Raw genomic sequence first — 21,203 nt, 5'->3', positions numbered from 1 at the left:
TACTAGAGGAACATTTGCACTCAACAGCACGGAATCTGCGCATGGGGCGTACTTGGATATTTCAACATGATAATGATCCAAAACAAAGCCAAGTCGACCTGTCGTTGGCTACAGCAGAATACAGTGAAGGTTCTGGAGTGCCCATCTCAGTCTCCTGAGCTTAATATCATTGAGCCACTCTGGGGAGATCTCAAGTGTACAGTTCATACAAGAAAGCCCAAGAATTTACAGGAACTGGAGGGCTTTTGCCAAAAAGAAAGGGCAGCTTTACCATCAGAGAAAATAAAGAGCCTCATACACAACTACCACAAGACTCCAAGCTGTCATTGATGTTAAAGGGGGCACTACACGAAATCAAAAACTGGGGTATGTAATCTTTTGACAGGGTCATTTGTGTAGTTTCTGTTATTATGATTTAAAAAGAGTCAACACAGTTGTTTGATAATAAATGGCTTCACCCAAGCACGAATCATGAGTGAAAGAAAGGTTTTTGTGTTATCATACATATTCTTCGTGACCGAAAGAACAAGATCCCGGATACAAGCGGCCGAAATGAGTTTCCTCCGCAGGGTGTCCGGGCTCTCCCTTAGAGATAGAGTGAGAAGCTCGGTCATCCGGGAGGATCTCAGAGTAGAGCCGCTGCTCCTCCGCATTGAGAGGAGCCAGATGAGGTGGCTGGGGCATCTGATTCGGATGCCTCCCGGACGCCTCCCTGGTGAGGTGTTCCGGGCATGTCCCACCGGGAGGAGACCCAGGGGACGACCCAGGACACGCTGGAGAGACTACATCCTTCGGCTGGCCTGGGAACGCCTCGGGATCCCCCCGGAAGAGCTGGATGAAGTGGCTGGGGAGAGGGAAGTCTGGGCGTCCCTGCTGAAGCTACTGCCCCCGCGACCCGATCCGGATAAGCGGTAGAGAATGGATGGATGGATGGATGGCATACATCAGAAAACTGGCCAGTCATAATTTCTGCCAGGCTATGTAAATTTATGAGCACAACTGTATATATATAACAATAAATAGGGCCCTTTCAGACCTTTGCTGCAAGAAGGGTTCTCAATCTGGACCTTTATAAATTTAAGTTGAATACCGCAGATATTACACTGATATAACAGACTGAGTGTGGGTTGATTGGTCTTGCCTAGAGAACAAGGCAAAAGGATGACATTATAAAAAGATGACTGTCGTGTTGCTGCAGATATTGGGAACAACCCAAGTAATCCTTACATACAAAGAAAGTAGAACAAATACGCTCAGAAATTGTGCGGTAAAGTGTGAAATGACAGGGAAAAAGTATTGAACACATGAAGAAAGGGAGGTGCAAAAAGGCCCCAGGAGTCAAGCCAAGAGAAATGTGAAAACCCACCACCCACCCTATTACTATGGTTACCAGGTCCACGACTGGCAACCATTATCCCTGTACCGTGATTGTGTGTGGTGGGGTGTAGTGCATTAAAATTGGAGAAACTGGTGAGGTTGAGGCAAAACGGTCACGGGGCAATACTGACGCGCAACCGTCATCCCCACCAAGGCCAAGCAGCACCCCAAAGGATGTGCGAATGTATGTAGTCCATTAAAAATCCACAGGAGAAAGCCATGGCAGGCTAGAGAGCAGGCCGGAGTGCCAGGATACCTGGCAGAGTGTCCTCCCCAGCCCGACCCTGCCCTCCCCCCAAAGTCAGGTGTATGATGCATTAAAACTGGAGGACCGACAGAGGAGGGAAGGGGAAGGGGGGCACCTACCTATGATGAAAACCAGCACAGATGTGCCAGCACCCGCCCCACCATACCTGGTGCTGAATGAGATACGAGTGTGCCAAATGTGTGGAGTATGTACAGTGTGAGTACCAGAAATGTGAAGTGTGTGTGAAGTAAGAGGCAAGACTCTTGCGGGTCCGTTCCGACCGGCCGGTAAACCACAGAGAAAAGGGGGGGGGGGGGAGCCCCTCCACACCCTACAGCTAATTCCGACCTCCCGCAAACCAACCATAGCCCAGTAACCAGAACAGGGCCAGAAGGCGGGCCCGACCGAGGCGAGAGGCGCTGACAGCCACCATGAGCCCCAAGTCAGCCGGGGACCCCACACAGCCCCAGGGAGAGAAGGGTGATGACCACGGCGGCGCGGTGCAGGGGCTTCAAAAAGACCTGGAATTAGCAGGTACTGTTGTCACAAGGAAAAGTGAGTAATGCACTCAGCCGCCATGGCCTGTATGCATGCTCACCATGCAAGACCCCATTGCTGAAAAAATAAAGCATGTCCAAGCTTGTTTAAGTTTGCTAAACAACATTTTGACAAGCCAGTTACATACTAGGAGAATATAGTCTGGTTGAAAGAGAGCAAAACTGAAATGTTTGGATGCCATAACGCACACTACGTTTGGAGGAGAAATTACACTGCATATCACCCTAAAAAACACCATACCAACAGTAAAGTTTGGAGGTGGGAACATGATGGTGTGGGGCTGCTTTTCAGTAAATGGTACTGGTAAACTTCACATTATTGAAGGATGGATGAATGGGCAAATGTACTGAGCCATTCTTGTCAAAAATCTGCTGCCATCTAAGAGGAGGATGAAAATGAAACAAGGGTGAACATTGAGCAGGATAACGATCCAAAACATACTGCCAAGGTAACTCTCAATTGGTTTCAAAGAAAAAAAAATAAAGCTGCTAGAATGGTCCAGCCCATCACCTGACTTGAATCCGATTGAAAATCTATGGAAAGAACTGAAACTCAAGGCCCATAAAAGAAGCCCACAGAACCCTCAAGATTTGAAGACTGCTTGTGTGGAGGAATGGGCCAAAATCACACCAGAGGAATGGATGCGACTAGTTTCTCCATACAGGAGGCATCTGGTCTTATCACTTTTACCCCTGTTTCAATTCCAATGGAAAACCTATCCCAATTTTGGGGAATTAGGTTCTCACGGTTACAAGGAACTTTAAAAACTTGACATATCAAAGGTGTTGCAAAGGAAAAGCACCCAATGCAGGTGCAAATCCAACCAATTAAGTCTTCAATCCCTGAGAGCAGATGACTCATGAATGATGCAAATGCTAGCAGTTCCTTTGCTTACATACAGTACATACTACCACCATGTTATTGGTAGACAGTTGTAGTTTAAGTCTTGAGTACGCATAAGCTCCCTTTCTCCTGATGTTAGTAGGCAGACAACGAAAAGCTGCTAGTCAGCATATGACAGACGGTGGTTTTCTCTCCTACCATGAGATTGGTGCTCAGCCTAGTGTATCCCAAGCTCATCTCCTTTACCTCAGGCACCAGGGGCTGGAGAAGAGAGTAGGAGGATGTTGCCGTAGTGCTGGAGGAGGAGATGTGTTTGGAGGAGGTTGAGCTCCTCATATTTGGCTGGCTGCTCTGGGACGACACAGTGCTGGCCCGACCCTGTTGGCAATAACAGTGATAATGGTTGTGTGTGTATATATATATAAACTAATAGAATACAGCTTTCATCAAACAAGTGCTATATGACCATGACAGGGTTATAGCTTTGACCTTCGGGAGGGGGGGGTTTTGATTACGTGACATGGCTTCCTCTCGCGGTCATAAAACAATAAAATCTGTACTTTAAAGAGTTCTAAAACAATAAAACGAGTACTTCAAAGGGTCACAAGCGGTCACCTGGCACGGCCACCTGGCACTTCGAAATTGTTATAAAAAAAATGGTATTTAAAGGGTGGAAAAAAAAAAAAGTATCACATCCTATGAAATCGAAACTTTAAGGAGTTGTAAAACAAAAGGATCATGTCCTATACAATCTGGTGCTTCAAAGGGTCATAAAGTGTCACATAGTATTGTTGCGTATATGGGTTAAATCAAAATGAAATTAATTTAGGAGAAAAGAATGAGCTGGAAAGTGATGCCTGCATTACTTCCGATTTGGCGTAATTTTAAATTACAGCGTTATAAATCAAGCTATTTTATCTAGTAAAAGGGGCACCACGTCACTTTTTATGTGGATAAAATTTAGGGGAAGTGACGAGAAACATTTTTCTCAGTCTCGTAATTTGAAGGTTACTACACTTTCTGAAATCTTGATGAGTTCTAGACGGACAGAGGTTTCTTTACTTGAACCCAAACACACACAACAATGCAGGTAGTGAATTTTATGGAAAATGTAATGATCTAACATGGGGAATCTACAGGGAAGCAACACAGAAAAACACAAAACAAAAAGTACAGACGAACATTGGCAAAGCAAACTGACTTGTGACGTGAGATTGGTAGTGAGCATGGGGTGTCAATGCGTATAGCTGGAATTCCTGTTCTCGCTAGTTTAAAACCCAAATATGCACTAATTGTACTTTTAGTAGACACTAAATTTGACTTACGTCTGTTGACCAACTCAGGCAGGCGGGTCGACCTTCCGCGGGTTGGCAAGAGCGCTCACGAGGGATGGTTTGCAGGAAAAGGAAGCAAAGAGAAAAAGACGCACTTCAAGTGCAGGTGGGTTGGCGCGCTGGCAGTGGCAACGCTTTCCACGCGGTCGGGGAAAACCTGCAACGCAATTCCTTGCCAACGGTGCCTCGTTCGTAAACTGCCCCACACCGAAAAGGGTAGCTTTGGGGAGCTGGCAGGAGCTCCCTGCGGTCCACGCTTGGCAGCGCGGCAGGGAGGTTCGGCGTCTCCCAGCCTCCGCCACCTTGTGGTGAGGTTTGGGGCTCGCCAGGCCTTCGACAGGTGGCAGTGGCAATGCTTGCCACGCGGTCGGGGAAAACTCGCACCGCAATTCCATCCCAACGGAGCCTCGTTTGTAAACTGCCCCACACTCAAAAGGGTAGCTTTGGGGAGCTGGCAGGAGCTCCCTGCGGTCCACGCTTGGCAGCGCGGCAGAGAGGTTCGGTGTCTCCCAGTCTCCGCCACCTTGTGGTGAGGTTGGGGGCTCCCCAGGCCTTCGGTAGGTGGAACAACGAGTGTGTGAGAGAGTGAGCGCAGGAGCTTGAGACAAAGGAGCTTCGGCCTTTTATCCGCTTCATAGAGCGAGGCCGGCCCCTTTTGACCAAATGGAAGGCAGACCGCGCCTCTGGAATCGCATTTCATCTTAGTCTAATTTGTGGTTTAAAACCAGTGGAATAAAATATTATTGGGTTTAAGATAACGAGACCATTGTTCTGCTTTGCCTTGTCATGCGCCCATCCTCTTTAATCCCTGTAGCGAATGTTTCAAATGTTATGTGATTGTTGAGAACACGAATATTTGCAATGTGGCATTCGTGTTATGGGGTGAAACATTTCATCTGGTTCGGTTGACAACAGACTCGACATCAGACATTCAAGTTTGCAGAAATACAGTCACTAGCGGCGTTCATGTAAAGTTCTTAAAATATTAGATCCCAGTCAAGTCCAGTGAAGACTGTGATTAGTGAACCCACGTTTGCAGTGGCGTTCCGCCACCTGTGGGTGTCACTAATACCCCATCCATTGTCCCGGTCTGGCGAGGAGGTGTCATGGCACGCAGCAGGGAGGAGACGCCTTTGTTGGTGAGGCTCTCCAGGCTGGCTGGTGGTGGAAGTTAATACATTTTGCGTTCTGGTGCAAAACCAGTGTCTTTTGTCTCCGCTTTGATGCTGGTAATTCACTTAGTGTCAGCGTGCAAAACCACTTGTCTGTGTCTCACTTTGATGCTCCTGGCTTGTAATTCACTTAGCATCTTAATGCGAAGTTGAATCTCGCCACTCCGTGGTCGTCGACCTCGGCGGGGAGAGCGGCGGTAGCCAGAGATTGGGGCGCTGGGTGTCATCTTTTAATGGCGTGTCCGTTACAGTATAAAATCTGTCACTTCAAAGGGTCACAAAGGGCCAGTGGGAGGAGTCTATCAGCTTTTAGCAGAAACTATGACTCCTTTGTCAGGTCAGAAAGGAACATCTGTCACGTGTGTAGCGAACATGCCACGCAAAAGATGCCCCCCGGCAACCCAGCCTCGCCGCTCCTTGCCGAGGTAGACGAGACAGGGTGGCGAAACGCAACGTCACATGCAGACTCTAATCAAATCAACGCCATAAACCATCAAAAAACAAGACACAGACATTTGCTTGGCCATGCCGACGCTGCCTGGCGCTTCAAAGCGGAGACCCAAGGACGCCGATTTCGCACCCGGACGCTAAGTTAATTAACTCCCCGCCAGTCGAAGGAGCGCACCAACAAAGGCGCCTCCACTCTGTTGAGTACCACCACTTGGGAGTTGGAACAGGCGACAGTGACACCCACGGGCGACGGAACGACACTACAGAAATGGGTTCATAAGACAGTCTGTGACTCGACTGGGAGTTAATATTTTAAGAACATGAACGCCACGAGTGACTGTATTGCTGCAAACTTGAATGTCTAACGTCGAATATGTTAACTGAACCAGATGAAATGTTCCAACCCACACCACAAATGGAAAATAGTAATGTCCGCCACACCACACAACATCTGAAACATTCATTACAAGTATGAAAGAGGATGAGCGTGGAACAATACAGGGTGAGGAAATGGTCTCGTTATCTTAAATCCAATAATTAATATTTTATTCCACTGGTTTTAAGTCACAGAATAATCCTAAAATGGAAAAAATTACGCCAAAAGGCTGTCCAGCCCCTCTGTGTTCGCAAAGGTGGTAGAAAAGGAGGAAGTGGGGGGGAGGGTGGGGGAGAGAAGAAGAGAAGTCTTCCTTTGGTCTCACCCCGATCAGCTCGCCGACGACCGGGCCAGGCAGGACGCCCATTTCACCCGAGGTGGGAAGGACGCATCGGATGATCTCTGATTGCAGAGCCTCTTGCAAGCGCTCGGAGCTACCCTGTTTGGGGGCCCGAGCTCAGTCCGGGGGAACGTCTTGCGAACAGAGACACGCGAGAGACGTCCTGTCTGGGAACTCGTGGGCCTCCTGGTTTTCCTCCTTTTTTTCCTTCCTCCCTTCCGTCGAGTCCACCTGTTCCCGGTGCGGACCGGGCAGGCTGAACACTCGGGAGCCTGACTTGCCTGCCTCAAACCTGTTCCAGACACGCAAGTCCAACATTGCTGTCTACTAAAAGTACAGATTAGTGCATATTTGGATTTATATTAACGAGAACAGGAGTCCTCAGTTATATGCATTCACTCCATGCCCATTCTGCTCATCTCACGTCACAAATCCCTTCCTTTGCCAATGTTCGTCTGTACCTTGTTTGTTTTGTGTTTTATCCTGTAGAAACTCCTTTTTATTATTACATTTTCGAAAATTCACCACTTGCATTGATTGTGTGTGTTTGGGTTCGGAACGAAACCTCTGGAAAGTCTAGAACTCAAAGTTTCTAAACTGTAGCCACCTTCCAATAAGAGACTGATTAAAAAGGTTTGCCGTCATTTCGGCTCAAGTTAAACTTATAAAAGTATGACGTGGTGGCCTTATATATAAAAAATCTTATTTATAAGGTTGTAATTTAAAATTACGATAACCCGGAAGTGACGCAGGCGCCGCTTCCAACCCATCGTTTCCTTCTAAATTAAGCACAATTCTTATTTCATCCATAATCGGTACATAGTGGTGGCCCACTATGGTGGAGGAGATATTTAGTTTGTCCTAACCCAAGCACACAAAACTCACGATATTTTGCAATAAACCAAGACGGCAGCCGCCATCTTGGCAGGGTCATGTTTAGACAAGTCCCCTGCTCTCTGTATTGTGGCTATGTTGTCTATGTGTGAGCACATTCCGTAACCATAGTAACCAAGGTCCGTGCACGTGTTAACGAGAGAAACAAAGGTTAGCCTGAGTGAAACTAGTGTTGTTGCATTGCAAATGTTATTTGGATATCCGTTTTATGCGCTGCATGCTTTGAACTGTGAGGAGATTCCCGATGTAAAGTTCTGTTGAAAAGGCCTTCGAGGATCGCGAATCGGTCACAAATCCTGAGCAGTTGCACGGTCCTCGTCTTTGTCCTAATATGGCTCTAGAGTAGCTAAACAGACTAGCTATAGGCCCGTTGTGGTTTTGGGAATTTTATTCCGAGCTTCGCTGTGTAAATAGGAGGTTTGGGAATTCACTGGTCACGAGAACGTGTTCTATACCGAAAATCCCGTTACACGTCAGTCGAACTCTGAGCTAAAGTGTTAGCTCTTTGTGTGTGGGGGAAAAAAAAAAAAAAAAAACACGTGGCACCAATGACGGTCGACATTTTTGTTTTGTGTTAAAATCACAAGCCTCTCACTGAACGCCATTTGGCCATTTATAGACTCAAGGCTTAGTAATTTGTCTTCCTTCTTGGAAGAGACGTGACGTCATCGTGACGTTGCCACCTTGGTTTCTTCCTTCGTGGCGTGATCCATAGCAGAAGCTCCGGGTTGTCTTCGAGTGCCCTCGTGGACGTTCATCCCATCACGCAACCAGCTGTGTGACAGGAAACTTGCGCTGACTAGCTGCGGCTTAAGCCGCTAGTTAGCCATTACCGATTGCGTGCTAAGGCATTGTGTTCATCTTGGGTCGTTGATTTCCAAACAATAAACGTAGGCTTTCATAATAAGTACCGCCGTGTGCTTTTTGCGTGCTGATAAGCTTCCGGTGTGCGCTGCTCCGCGCACCACGCAGCCTGGCGTTACCTTTTGCCTAGGCAACCGAACAACCCCCGAGAGCTTGCCTTAATTCACGATGGCTAGAAAGAGCGTTTTTTAAATTTAAAGCCTCCGTTTTCGCTTGCTTTCGAAACGCCGACGCCGCGATCGTTCTTCAAAGCTTTAGGCCTGGTATTTTTAACGTTTTAACGTTTAGCGTCGGCACTGCTATACAGCAACACCGCCACCTTCCGCCAGTAAACCTGCACAACACCTTCTGTCGAATTAAACTGGCAACCGCTCACAGTAACCACAGTTAATTAAGGGATTTCTTTTACAAAGTGGAGTTTATTAATTAATTGCTTGTCTGTTTTAATCACTCTGGGTTTTAATTTATTATTTATTTTATTTTTTTTAAAGGAAAACTTGATTGGATTTAAATTTTCCAGAAAAAACATTTTATTAGAAAGATTTCTTTTGGAATTATTTATTTATTTATTTATTTTAAAAATTATTTTCATTATTAAATTGAGTTTTTTTATTTTTTTTTCTTGGATTTATTTTTTTTATTTTGGAATTTTGTTTTTGACAAAAAAAAATCTTTTTAAAAAAAAAAAATTTCTTTAAATCGCTTCTTGTTTTGATGCTTCTTCACTTGGCCAAAAAGCCACACCCGTACTAGCCAAACAAGCAATCAATTAATTTACAAGTCTAATCATAAGTACCCCTCCTTGAGCCGTCACCTTATCATGGTGGAGCGGTTTGTGTGTCCCAATGATCCTAGGAGCTAAGTTATCTGGGGCTTTATGCCCCTGGCAGGGTCACCCATGGCAAACAGGTCCTAGGTGAGGGAACAGACAAAGCACGGCTCAAAGACCCCTTATGATGACGACAAACTACGGACTCAGTTTTCGCTTGCCCGGACGCGGGTCACCGGGCCCCCATCTGGAGCCAGGGCTGGAGGTGGGGCTCGAAGGTGAGCGCCTGGTGGCTGGGCCTGCACCCATGGGGCCCGCCCGGGCACAGCCCGAAAGGGTAACGTGGGTCCCCTTTCCCAGGGGCTCACCACCTGTGGGAGGGGCCCATAGGGGTTGAGCTGGGCGGTGGCCGAATTCCAACTTGGCGATCCAATCCCCGGCTACAGAAGCTGGCTCTAGCGACGTGGAATGTCACCTCTCTGGCAGGGAAGGTGCCCGCCGACCGAGTGTGTGAGGTCGAGAAGTTCTGACTAGATATAGTCTGACTTGCCTCCACGCACAGCTTGGGTTCTGGTAAAAGTCATCTCGAGAGGGGTTGGACTCTCTTCCACTCTGGAGTTGCCCACGGTGAGAGGCGCCGAGCAGGTGTGGGTATACTTATTGCTCCCCGGCTCGGCGCCTGTATGTTGGGGTTCACCCCGGTGGACGAGAGGGTGGCCTCCCTCCGCTTTCGGGTGGGGGGGACGGATCCTAACTGTTGTTTGTGCCTATGCACCAAACAGCAGTTCAGAGTACCCACCCTTTTTGGAGTCCTTGGAGGGGGTGCTGGAGAGCGCTCCCGCTGGGGACTCCATCGTTCTGCTGGGGGACTTCAATGCTCACGTGGGCAATGACAGTGAGACCTGGAAGGGCGTGATTGGGAGGAACGGACCCCTCGATCAGAACCCGAGGGGTGTTCTGTTATTGGACTTCTGTGCTCATCATGGATTATCCACACGTGCACTTGGCACCAGGACACCCTAGGTCGCAGTTCGATGATCGACTTTGTCATCGGACTTGCGGCCGCATGTCTTTGACACTCGGGTGAAGAGAGGGGCGGAACTGTCAACTGATCACCACCTGGTGGTGAGTTGCTTTCGATGGTGGGGGACGATGCCGACGTGGCAGGCCCAAACGTATTGTGAGGGTCTGCTGGGAACATCAAGCGGAATCCCCTGTCAGAAGGAGTTTCAACTCCCACCTCTGACAGAACTTCGCTCATGTTCTGGGGGAGGCGGCCGACCGGAGCTGTGGCCGTAAGGTGGTTGGTGCCTGTCGTGGCGGCCATCCCTGAACCCGTTGGTGGACACCAATGGTGAGGGGTGCCGTCAAGCTGAAGAAGGAGTCCTATTGGGCCTTTTTGGCCTGTGGGACTCCTGAGGCAGCTGATGGGTACCGGCTGGCCAAGCGGAATGCAACTTTGGTGGTCGATGAAGCAAAAACTCGGGCATAGGAGGAGTTCGGTTAGGCCATGGAGAAAGACTTCCGGACGGCTTTGAGGAAATTCTGGTCCACCATCCGGCATCTCAGGAGGGGGAAGCAGTGCACCATCAACACTGTGTATAGTGAGGATGGGGCGCTGCTGACCTCGTTGTGAGCCGGTGGGGAGAATACTTAGAAGACCTCCTCAATTCCACCGACACGCCTTTCCATGAGGGAACAGAGTCTGGGTTCTCTGAGGCGGGCTCTCCTATCTCCGGGGTTGAGGTGGCAAGGCCCCGGGGGTGGATGAGATTCGCCCGGAGTTCCTCAAGGCTCTGGATGTTGTAGGGCTGTCCTGGTTAACACGCCTCTGCAACATCGCGTGGACATCGGGGACAGTGCCTCTGGATTGGCAGACTGGGGTGGTGGAAAGGGGGACCGGAGGGTGTGTTCTGACTACAGGGGGATCACACTCCTAAGCCTCCCTCGTAAGGTCTTTTCAGGGGTGCTGGAGAGGTGGGTCCGTCGGGAAGTTGAATCTCAGATTCAGGAGGAGCAGTGTGGTTTTCGTCCTGGCCGTGGAACAGTGGACCAGCTCTACACCTTTGGCAGGGTCCTCGAGGGTGCATGGGAGTTCGCCCAACCAGTCTACATGTGTTTTGTGGACTTGGAGAAGGCGTTTTACCGTGTCCCTCGGGGGTCCTGTAGGGGGTGCTTCGGGACTATGGTATAGGGTACCGAACCCCCTGATATGGGCTGTTCGGTCCCTGTACGAGAGTTTGGTGCGCATATCCGGCAGTAAGTCGGACTCGTTTCCGGTGAGGGTTAGACTCCGCCAGGCTGCCTTTTGTCATCGATTCTGTTCATAACTTTTATGGACAGAATATCTAGGCGCAGCCGAGGCGTAGAGGGCGTCCGGTTTGGTGGCCTCAGTATTTCATCTCTGCTTTTTGCAGATGATGTGGTTCTGTTGGCTTCATCAAGCAGTGACCTCCAACTGTCACTGGAGCAGTTCACAGCAGAGTGTGAAGCGGCTGGGATGAGAATCAGCACCATCAAATCTGAGACCATGGTCCTCAGTCGGAAAAGGGTGGCATGCACTCTCCAGGTCGGGGATGAGATCCTGCCCCAAGTGGAGGAGTTCAAGTATCTTGGGGTCTTGTTCACGAGTGAGGGAAGAATGGAACGGGAGATCGACAGGCGGATCGGTGCAGCGTCTGCAGTGATGCGGACTTTGTATTGATCCGTTGTGGTAAAGAAGGAGCTAAGCCGAAAGGCGAAACTCTCGATTTACCGGTCGATCTACGTTCCTACCCTCACCTATGGTCACGAGCTGTGGGTCGTGACCGAAAGAACAAGATCCCGGATACAAGCGGCCGAAATTAGTTTCCTCCGCAGGGTGTCCGGGCTCTCCGTTAGAGATAGGGTGAGAAGCTTGGTCATCCGGAAGGATCTCAGAGTAGAGCCGCTGCTCCTCCACATCGAGAGGAGCCAGATGAGGTGGCTGGGGCATCTGATTCGGATGCCTCCCGGACGCCTCACTGTTGAGGTGTTCCAGGCACGTCCCACCGGGAGGAGACCCCGGGGACGACCCAGGACACGCTGGAAAGACTACATCGTTCGGCTGGCCTGGAAACGCCTCGGGATCCCCCCAGAAGAGCTGGATGAAGTGGCTGGGGAGAGGGAAGTCTGGGCGTCCCTGCTAAAAGCTACTGCCCACGCGACCCGACCTCGGATAAGCGGTAGAAAATGGATGGATGAATGGATAACCATAAGCACATTTGACTTTTACCCAAAGTTAAATAAAACTTATGTGAATCAGTTGAAGGCCTAAATCGCTTCACCAATTCAATGGACTTGCAGTGACAGCTATCACACACCGTCAAATCAAGTTGCTTAACTAAATTATAAATCACTGCTTCAATGCACATTCTCAAACACCTTTAAAGTATGTGATTAACCCTCACACCATACTTTGCAGACGCAATTTAAGTGTTTAACACATAAGTACAGTGCCTAAATTGTGCCTCTATTCCAGACTAAACGCACTGCTCAAACGAGCCTACATTACAAACAAGTTAGTTGCGTACAGAGTACAAGGTACTGCACGCCCAACGCAAATCATGGCGGAACTTCTAGAAAGTCCCAGTCAATACGACAGTCTTGACACACTGGAAGAGCTCGTCAGCAATTTAACTCGGGACCTCGTCCCGGGTTATGCAGAGTCCGTCAAAAATGCTGGCCTTGAAGTCCTCAATGATAACATTGCACAACTTAGGAGTGACGCCGAGCACAAAACCTTAAAAGATAAAAGTCTCGCGCGAACTCTTGGTTGCATGGTGCTGAACTTGGCGGCCCAACTCAAATGGAGCGACTGCGAGGACGCTCTGGTGTTACGCAGACTGGAAGATGAACAGCATAAACAAGTCCAGTTAACTGCACAATTAAAAAAGACAACCGCGCGCTTAAACTTGGCTGAAGCCCGCCTCCTTGACGTTGAAATGCGATACGATAATACGGAGGTTCGGATAGCCGACCTCTCTACTGCAACTGAGGCTGCACAGTTGCCGTCGAAAGACAGCGGCAGATTAAACTATGATGATGATAAAACAACCCAAGCCACTACCTCGAGCGAATTAACTTCCAGAGGTCAGCATAAGTCTACAAGACGCTTATGCCGAGAATGTCCACTTAAAAGCTAAATTGGAAGAATTAGCCGACCGTCTAAACTTTCAGCCTTCGCCGGAGTTTGATGACCTGGGTTTGTCACTGCATGCCACACCCCTCCTAGACGCTTCCCGAACAACCGTGCTGCTGATTCACAACCACACACGGAACGGCATTCACATCCCCGGATCCACGAGGCTTGGCCTTTTGTTCTACTCAGACTTCAACGACTTCAAACTTACGGTCCCCGTGATTGGTCACCTTCCACTAGACCTCTTTCCATTGCCAAGCTCTGGTGGAGTACAACACACTGTTCCTTCGGGACACATCACTCTCGTTCCGGTGGGACCTACTGAGGGTGATGACGACATCAGAGTGGACCTGGCTACAGACCAACACCTGGTGATCCATGCGCTCAGTACAATCCCAGCTGCACCCGAAAGTGCGTCTCCCACGACTTCATCCACTCCCTCAAACTCATCGCGAACCAACTTGCCTGCACCGGTGAAACCGTGCGATAGTTGCCTACTCCCTTATCCCGACGTTGAAACTCACGTGCAGCAGGTCCTAGCGGATGCTGACGCCCCAAGTTCCGATGACGAACGACGGTGTTTGCGGGAAGTGTTAACCTAACACGTCGCGTCATTTGCTAAAGACTCACTAGACTGCAGCCTAACAAGACTTGCACCTGGGCCACACTCCGACCCATCGAATACAACCACAACCGTTTGACGATCTTGCAATAGGGGGGACTGCACCTGCGATACCAAGCAGGCCCACAAGGGTCGCTCCTGGGACACTGGACTTGCTCTGGACCTTTTGAGGCCACTTGACCCCCTAATAAATACAAAAATTGCGCCCTTCGAAAAGCAATTTGTGGACTCTACACCTAAACAATGGACTGCATTTTCAGCCAGCACGCTGAGCTTCATAGTGACTTTTCTACAAAGCTGGCCCGCTGCGTCGAGGGCCGCCAAGTCATCTTGCTTCTTCCGTGAATTTCACACATGCATGGCTTCAACAGCACAGGACATGTGGGTTTTGTCTCTCCTTAGAGACCTCAGATTCCCTGTGCACTTGTTCTCTGGAACTTGCAAAGTGCACCTCCATGCCTTTTTACCCACCAAACCCACCCACCGCTCCCTCAGGCCACGCCTGGGCCCCGGCTATTTTTAGTCACCTGCAGCATCCACTGTTGATATTAGCCTCCTCCTTCTCTTCTTCTTTCCTGCGCGCTGCGAAAGCTTGACTTCGGTTTTTCCTTAACTTTATACCTGCGCATTCGCATTATCGTGGACTTTGGTTATTGCGCCTCCGTGAAGCGCACTTCACCGCCATTCGTGGCCTCACGATGTGAAAGTCACACAAGACTCCGCCCACGATGCACTATGCACAAAATGGAGGATGGTCCACACACTGAGACCAGACCAGTCAAGCAGGTCCAACCTCCATGACAGCATCCTTGCCACACTAAGGACTGCACCATGTCCGCCAACGCAGACGCTCGACCGAGACACCGGTGAAACCGAATGCGCTGCTCCGCCGCAAACCAAAAACATAACGACCGAAGTAACAGGTATCCGCAGCGGCCCCACCGGTTCCTCTGACCTTAATTGAAAGCATCCTGTCTAAAGCTCTGGCAAGCCCCATTAGCCCTGTCCAAGCCCACTTGGCATTTTCTCTCGGGAGTTCCACTGTCCTGTATGTCAACCCTGAGTTCCGAGAAGTAGCCTTCCTTGTTACTCTTCCAATTATCGACTCCTGCAACATCTTACGCCTAAAAGACGTAATAAATGTTGGCACCTGGCATAGCGACACATACGTCTGAATCAGTACTCCCGCGGTAGTCGCCTATCATGATAGTAACCCTGATCTGTATCTGGCGCCAAATTTGCACATGTGCATCCTCACCAAAGACATCCATTACCTGTGTCCCAGTAAGCTGTTCATCCGAGATGTAGCGGATGGGATTTGTAGCCTGAAGCCCATGAAGGATGGGTCGCGGTGTACAGCAGAAGCTACACCTCGCTACCAGGCTACTACTCAGGCGGTAATTGTTGGGTCCAAGTGGCTAGTCAACACACCAGCCCTAAGCGCAACGCTGAGTTATGACCACCACAACACCACGACCAGACTCGCCCTGCCAAATCAAACCATGTGGCTCGACCTCCCCAAAGATGCCATTTTGCATAATGATGACGACGCCCTCTACACCACCTGCCAACTGAAAATTATGAGAGCGAAATCGAGATTTCTAACTTTTTCGGACAGTACAAATTGGAAGTTGATCCTGAGACGCTTAAACAGATTCAGTTTGAAGGAACTCAGGCAATTGACATCACCCACATTGACAACACCTTATGCGCTATTAGCACTGAGGACAGAACACCCGAGCTCCCGCTCATGCATTCCTGGCCCGCAGCAGATAACATCTTAATTGCCATGGTCAGTCTCGGTTACTGCATGACCTTCGGCATTGCCTACCTGCTCTGCCGAAAGACTCAGAACTTGCAGGGTCTTCTGAACCAGTGCTCAGGAGCGCGACACAAAATTTTAGGTAGGAAAAGAACGACTGAACCCGAACCTAACCCCATACAGACAGGGGAGGAGGTCCTCCTAAATAGCCCCCCGGACCGCTCCACCCCCTTTTAAATCTAGACTAGGATTCAGCTCTCCCCAAGATTAAAACCTCTACTTGGCACCTTCCCTCTCCTTGATTGATTTGTCGTGTTCTACACCTGACCGCTGTGCTCCCTACGTATACCAAGTTGGAGCTAGCTACCTTTTCTTTCTCTTTCTTTCTCCCCTGTAGAGCTGTGTTGTTTCTCCTCTTGTGTTTTTGTTTTGTTTTTTTGTGTGATTTTTACTGAGAACTCTACACCTAGGTAATGCCTGCCCTTAGTTTTAGCTCCGCCCATGCCCCGTATTTCTACTCTCACTGCCATCCCAATAGCCACAATAGTTGTGTGTGTTCCTGCCAACCTGTGCCATGTTTCAACGAGAAGTCACCTCTATCCGCCATCGAGCCGGATCCAGCCGCCGAAGCCGCGCAAAAGATGCAACCCGGCACCCCAGCCTCGCACTACCGCCGCTCCCCGCCGAGGTAGACGAGAGAGGCTGGCGAGACGCAACGTCACACGCAGACTATAATCGAATCAACGCCATAAACCATCAAACACAAGACACAGACATTTGCTTTGCCATGCCGACGCTAAGTGAATCACGGCTGCCTGGCGCTTCAAAGCGGAGACCCAAGGATGCCGAGTTCGACGGATGACTACAGACATGGGTTCATAAGACACTCTGTGACTGGACTGGGAGTTAATATTTTAAGAACTTTACATGAACGCCACGAGTGACTGTATTGCTGCAAACTTGAATTTCTAACGTCGAATATGTTGTTAACTGAACCAGATGAAATGTTCCACCCCACACCACAAATGTCACATGAAAAATAGTAATGTCCTCCACATCACAAAACATTTGAAACATTCATTACAGGTATGAAATAGGATGAGCGTGGAACAATAGAGGGTGAGGAAATGGTCTCGTTATCTTAAATCCAATAATTGTTTTATTCCACTGGTTTTAAGCCACAAAATAATCCTAAAATGGAAAAATTACACCAAAAGGCAGTCCAGCCCCTCTGTGTTCGCGAAGGTGGTAGAAAAGGGCCATAAAAGGGGCCAGAGCTGGGACCAGTTAAAAAAAAGTTTTTTGAGTTTTGGTGGAGAAGTCTTCCTTTGGTCTCACCCCGACCAACTCGCCGACGACCGGGCCAGGCAGGACGCCCACCTCCCCGGAGGTGGCAAGGACGCGTCAGATGATCCCCGGCTGCAAAGCCTCCTGCAAGCGCTCCGAGCTATCCTGTTTGGGGGCCCGAGCTCAGTCCGGGAGAACGTCTTATGAACAGAGACACCCGAGAGGATTCCTGCCTGGGAACTCGTTGGCCTCCTGCTTTTCCTTCTTTTTTTCCTTCCTCCCTTCCGTCAAATCCACCTGTTCCCGGTGCGGACCGGGCCGGCCGAACACTCGGGAGCCTGACTCACCTGCCTCAAACGTGTTCCAGACACGTAAGTCCAACATTCGGTCTACTAAAAGTACGGATTAGTGCATATTTGGATTTATATTAACGAGAACAAGAGTCCTCAGCTATACACATTCACTACACGCCCATTCTGCTCATCTCACATTACAAATCCCTTCCTTTGCCAATGTTCGTCTGTACCCTGTTTGTTTTGTGTTTGTCTGTGTTTTATCCTGTAGAAACCCCTTTTTATTATTAAATTTTCTATAAAATTCACCACTTGCATTTATTGTGTGTGTTTGGGTTCGGAACGAAACCTCTGGAAAGTCTAGAACTCAAAGTTTCTGAATTGTAGCCACCTTCCAATAAGAGACTGATTAAAAAGATTTGTCGTCATTTCACTTCAAGTTAAACTTGTAAAAATATGACGTGGTGCCCCTCATAAATATCAAAATCTTTATTTATAACGCTGTAATTTAAAATTACAATAACCCAGAAGTGATGCAGGCACTGCTTCCAACTCATCGTTTCCTTCTAAATTAAGCACAATTCTTATTCCATCCATAATCGCTACACGTGGTATAATTAATGCAGTAAGGTCACATGCGGTTATCCCTGAACATGTCAAGGCAAGGCAGAACAGGAAACACTGGGGTAAAGATGGGATCAGTGAGAAGAGTATCAGCTCTTAGCAAAAAGTGTATGTTGTAAGACCTTTGATGTCTTTAAAATAGCATTTTATATATCACATCTACCAACAAAACATTTTTTACATTGCATCTTTTCAACATGAAAACTATCCAATAGTATCAATTAACCTTCCTCTTGTGTTAGCTTTCTGTTATCATCTCTTATGTTAACAGGTCGGTTTTGACCCATGTATTAAATCAGCTATAAAATACACTAAAAACAATAAGCTATCATCCAATTTGTTTCTCTTCTCTTGGTTACCTTGTTAGACTTCCTTATCCCTGAAAATGTTGGTTTTAATACTCTTGGTGTGGGCCTCTGGGCCTTTTTTTTGTCAGTATACCCCTCGATTTCAATTTTTAAAAAAATGGTGAAATGAACCTCAAGAGAATCATATTAATGAGTAAAAGGTTGTTGTTATCTGAATATTACTGAGTATAGAACACATCTGTTAAATGTGTTTTATTTATTTTTTCCTTTTAATATTAATAACTAAAGTAAAATCTATGGCATATATGTCAAAATCAGGCCCGGGGGCCAAATTTGGCCCACGATGTAATTATATTTGGCCCGCAGGACCATATCAAATGTGTATTAGAGCTGGCCCGCCAGTATATAGCACATGCGCCACTAATATTACAAATCCCAGAATGCTTTGCTAGTGTGTTGGCCCATCAGTTTCGACCGGCGAGCGACCCTTCCCTTTCTGTTGCTGTAGTTAGCAACTATGCTACCAGTCTCCTCGGGCCAATTTACACTGCCCCTTTCCAAAAATGGCCAAACGAAAGATGGAAAACAGTTAACTTCCAAGACAGGTGGGAGGCAGATTATCTGTTCACTAAAGTAAAAGACAAGTTTGTTGTGTGCGCAGCAACGTGGCTGTAACAAAGAATATAACAATTGAATTAATGTTTTTTTTAATGCCCTTTATCAACTCCTAGGCAGGGACTAATAGTTTGAAGTTTGGCTTTTTATTGAAGGACATTATTATTTTTTTGGGTTGTTTTGTTGTTGGCCTATGAAAAAAGATTTATATAAAAAAGAAAGGTAGTTGGAGATAGATAAATAGAAGATATAGAGAGAAGAATTCATGTTATCTATTTAAATACAAAACAACAAATACCACTGACGTCTTTTATCGCAAATTTGATTTCTTATGCGTTTATAATATTAACGTTTGTTTATCCCCTCCTGGAAGCCGTCACCTTATCGTGGTGGATGGGTTTGTGTGTCCCAATGATCCTAGGAGCTAAGTTGTCTGGGGCTTCACGCCCCTGGTAGGGTCACCCATGGCAAACAGGTGCTAGGTGAGGGACCAGACAAAGCACGGCAAAAAGACTGATGAAAAATATAAGTGGATCGAGGTTTCCCTTGCCCGGATGCGGGTAGCCGGGGCCCCCCTCTGGAGCCAGGCCTGGAGGTGGGGCTCGAAGGAGAGCGCCAGGCCTGCACCCATGGGGCCCGGCCAAGCACAGCCCGAAATGGTAACGTGGGTCTCCTTTCCCATGGGCTCACCACCGTGGGAGGGGCCATAGGGGTCGGGTGCAGTGCGAGCTGGGCGGTGGCCGAAGGTTAGGACCTTGGCGATCAGATTTCCAGCAACAGAAATGTCACCTCTCTGGCAGGGAAGGAGTCCGAGCTGGTGCGTGAGGTCGACAAGTTCCGACTAGATATAGTCTTGCACTTGAGTATAAAGGCCAACTGCGCGCGGGATTGCCCCAGTGATGTCAGCGCGGTCACCGCCCGCACGAGTATAAAGAAGCCTTATCCTGTGCCCAGTTTGACGACATGTTGGCTCGAATTGGTCCCAGGATTTCCCTACAAACAACCAGACAGTAATCAACAACAGAATGCAAATAGTGCAGCATGATAAAACTGAGTGTACGAATAATGTACAAGTGTCCCGACAGAGATGTGCAAAACTAGCATGTTGCAATGCAACTAAGTTATCTGTTTAAGAAGTTAATGGCAAGAGGGAAGAAGCTGTTGGAATGTCTGCTGGTTTTAGTTTGAATTGTTGGATAGTGCCTACCTGAGGGAAGGAGCTGCAATAGGTGGTGACCAGGATGTGGAGGGTTCAAGAGGATTTTGCCTTGATTTTGTCCTTGTTTTAGTTCTAGCAGCGTGCAAGTCCACAAAAGTGGGTACCGATACTTTTTTCGGCAGCCATGACTGTCCGTTTCCGTCTGATTGTGTCCTTCTTTGTGGCAGCACCAAACAAGACTGTGAGTTGGATGAACACAGAATCGATTCCATGACTGCTGTGTAGAACTGCCTCAACAGCTCCTGTGGCAGGCCATACTTCCTTAGAAGCAGTAGGAAGTACATCCTCTGCTGAGGCTTTTTGAGGATGGAGTTGATGTTGGTCTCCCACTTCCGGTCCTGAGAGACTGTAATTGCCTGGAACTATATGGTCTCGAGGGTTGTCACAGAGCAGTTGGAGAGCGTGAGGGGCAGCTGTGGCGAAGGATGTTTCCTGACGTCCACGATCATCTCTACCGTCTTTAGCGTGTTCAGCTCCAGGTTGTGTTGGCCGCACCAAAGCGCTAGCCGCTATACTTCCTGTCGATACGCAGACTCGTCACAATCTTTGATGGGGCCGATGAATGTGGTGTTGTCTGCAATCTTCAGTAGCTTGACAGCTAGATGCATTGAGGTGAAGTCCTTCGTGTAGAGAGAGAGAAGAGCAGCGGAGAGAAGACACATCCTTGGGGGACCCCAGTGCTGATGGTGCATGTGGATGAGGTGGTGTCCCCCAGCCTCACTGGCTATGATCTGCCTGTCAGAAAGTTGTAAATCCACTGGCAGATGGCAGGTTAAGACGTTGAGTTGGAGAAACTTTGAGGAGAGGAGTTCAGGGGTGGTGATGTTGAATGCAGAGGTGAAGTCCATGAACAGGATCCCCACATAGGTCCCTGTGCAGTCGATGTGTTCCAGGATGAAGTGCAGTCCAATGCTGACTGCATCATCCACAGATCTGTTTGCAATAGGCAATGATGAACTGAAGAAACATGATTAAGTACATCTGCAGCACCCACCCATCCATCCCTCCATTTTCTGTACCGCTTATCCTCACTAGGGTCGCGGGTATTTTGGAGACAATCCCAGCTATCTTCGGGCGAGAGGCGGGGTAC

At 48.5% G+C, this 21,203-nt stretch overlaps 1 protein-coding gene across 7 annotated transcripts in view; it reads right to left on the bottom strand.

The window, feature by feature from the left end:
* The window catches only part of LOC133465408 (zinc finger protein 646-like), a 101,781-nt gene that overhangs the window by 4,802 nt on the left and 75,776 nt on the right, over positions 1-21,203 (bottom strand). For 6 of the 7 annotated variants that reach the window (XM_061748199.1, XM_061748194.1, XM_061748200.1 and 3 more), the window contains one exon: positions 3,224-3,403. In XM_061748199.1, the coding sequence (XP_061604183.1) occupies positions 3,224-3,403 (180 nt within the window). The remainder of the gene's footprint in view (positions 1-3,223; positions 3,404-21,203) is intronic. The other variant, XM_061748197.1, reaches the window with a different exon arrangement.

The sequence above is a fragment of the Phyllopteryx taeniolatus genome, chromosome 16, assembly GCF_024500385.1.
Source record: "Phyllopteryx taeniolatus isolate TA_2022b chromosome 16, UOR_Ptae_1.2, whole genome shotgun sequence".
Lineage (NCBI taxonomy): Eukaryota > Metazoa > Chordata > Actinopteri > Syngnathiformes > Syngnathidae > Phyllopteryx > Phyllopteryx taeniolatus.
The sequence above is the reverse complement of the archived record's forward strand: the minus strand, read 5'-3'. Positions and strand labels throughout refer to the sequence as shown.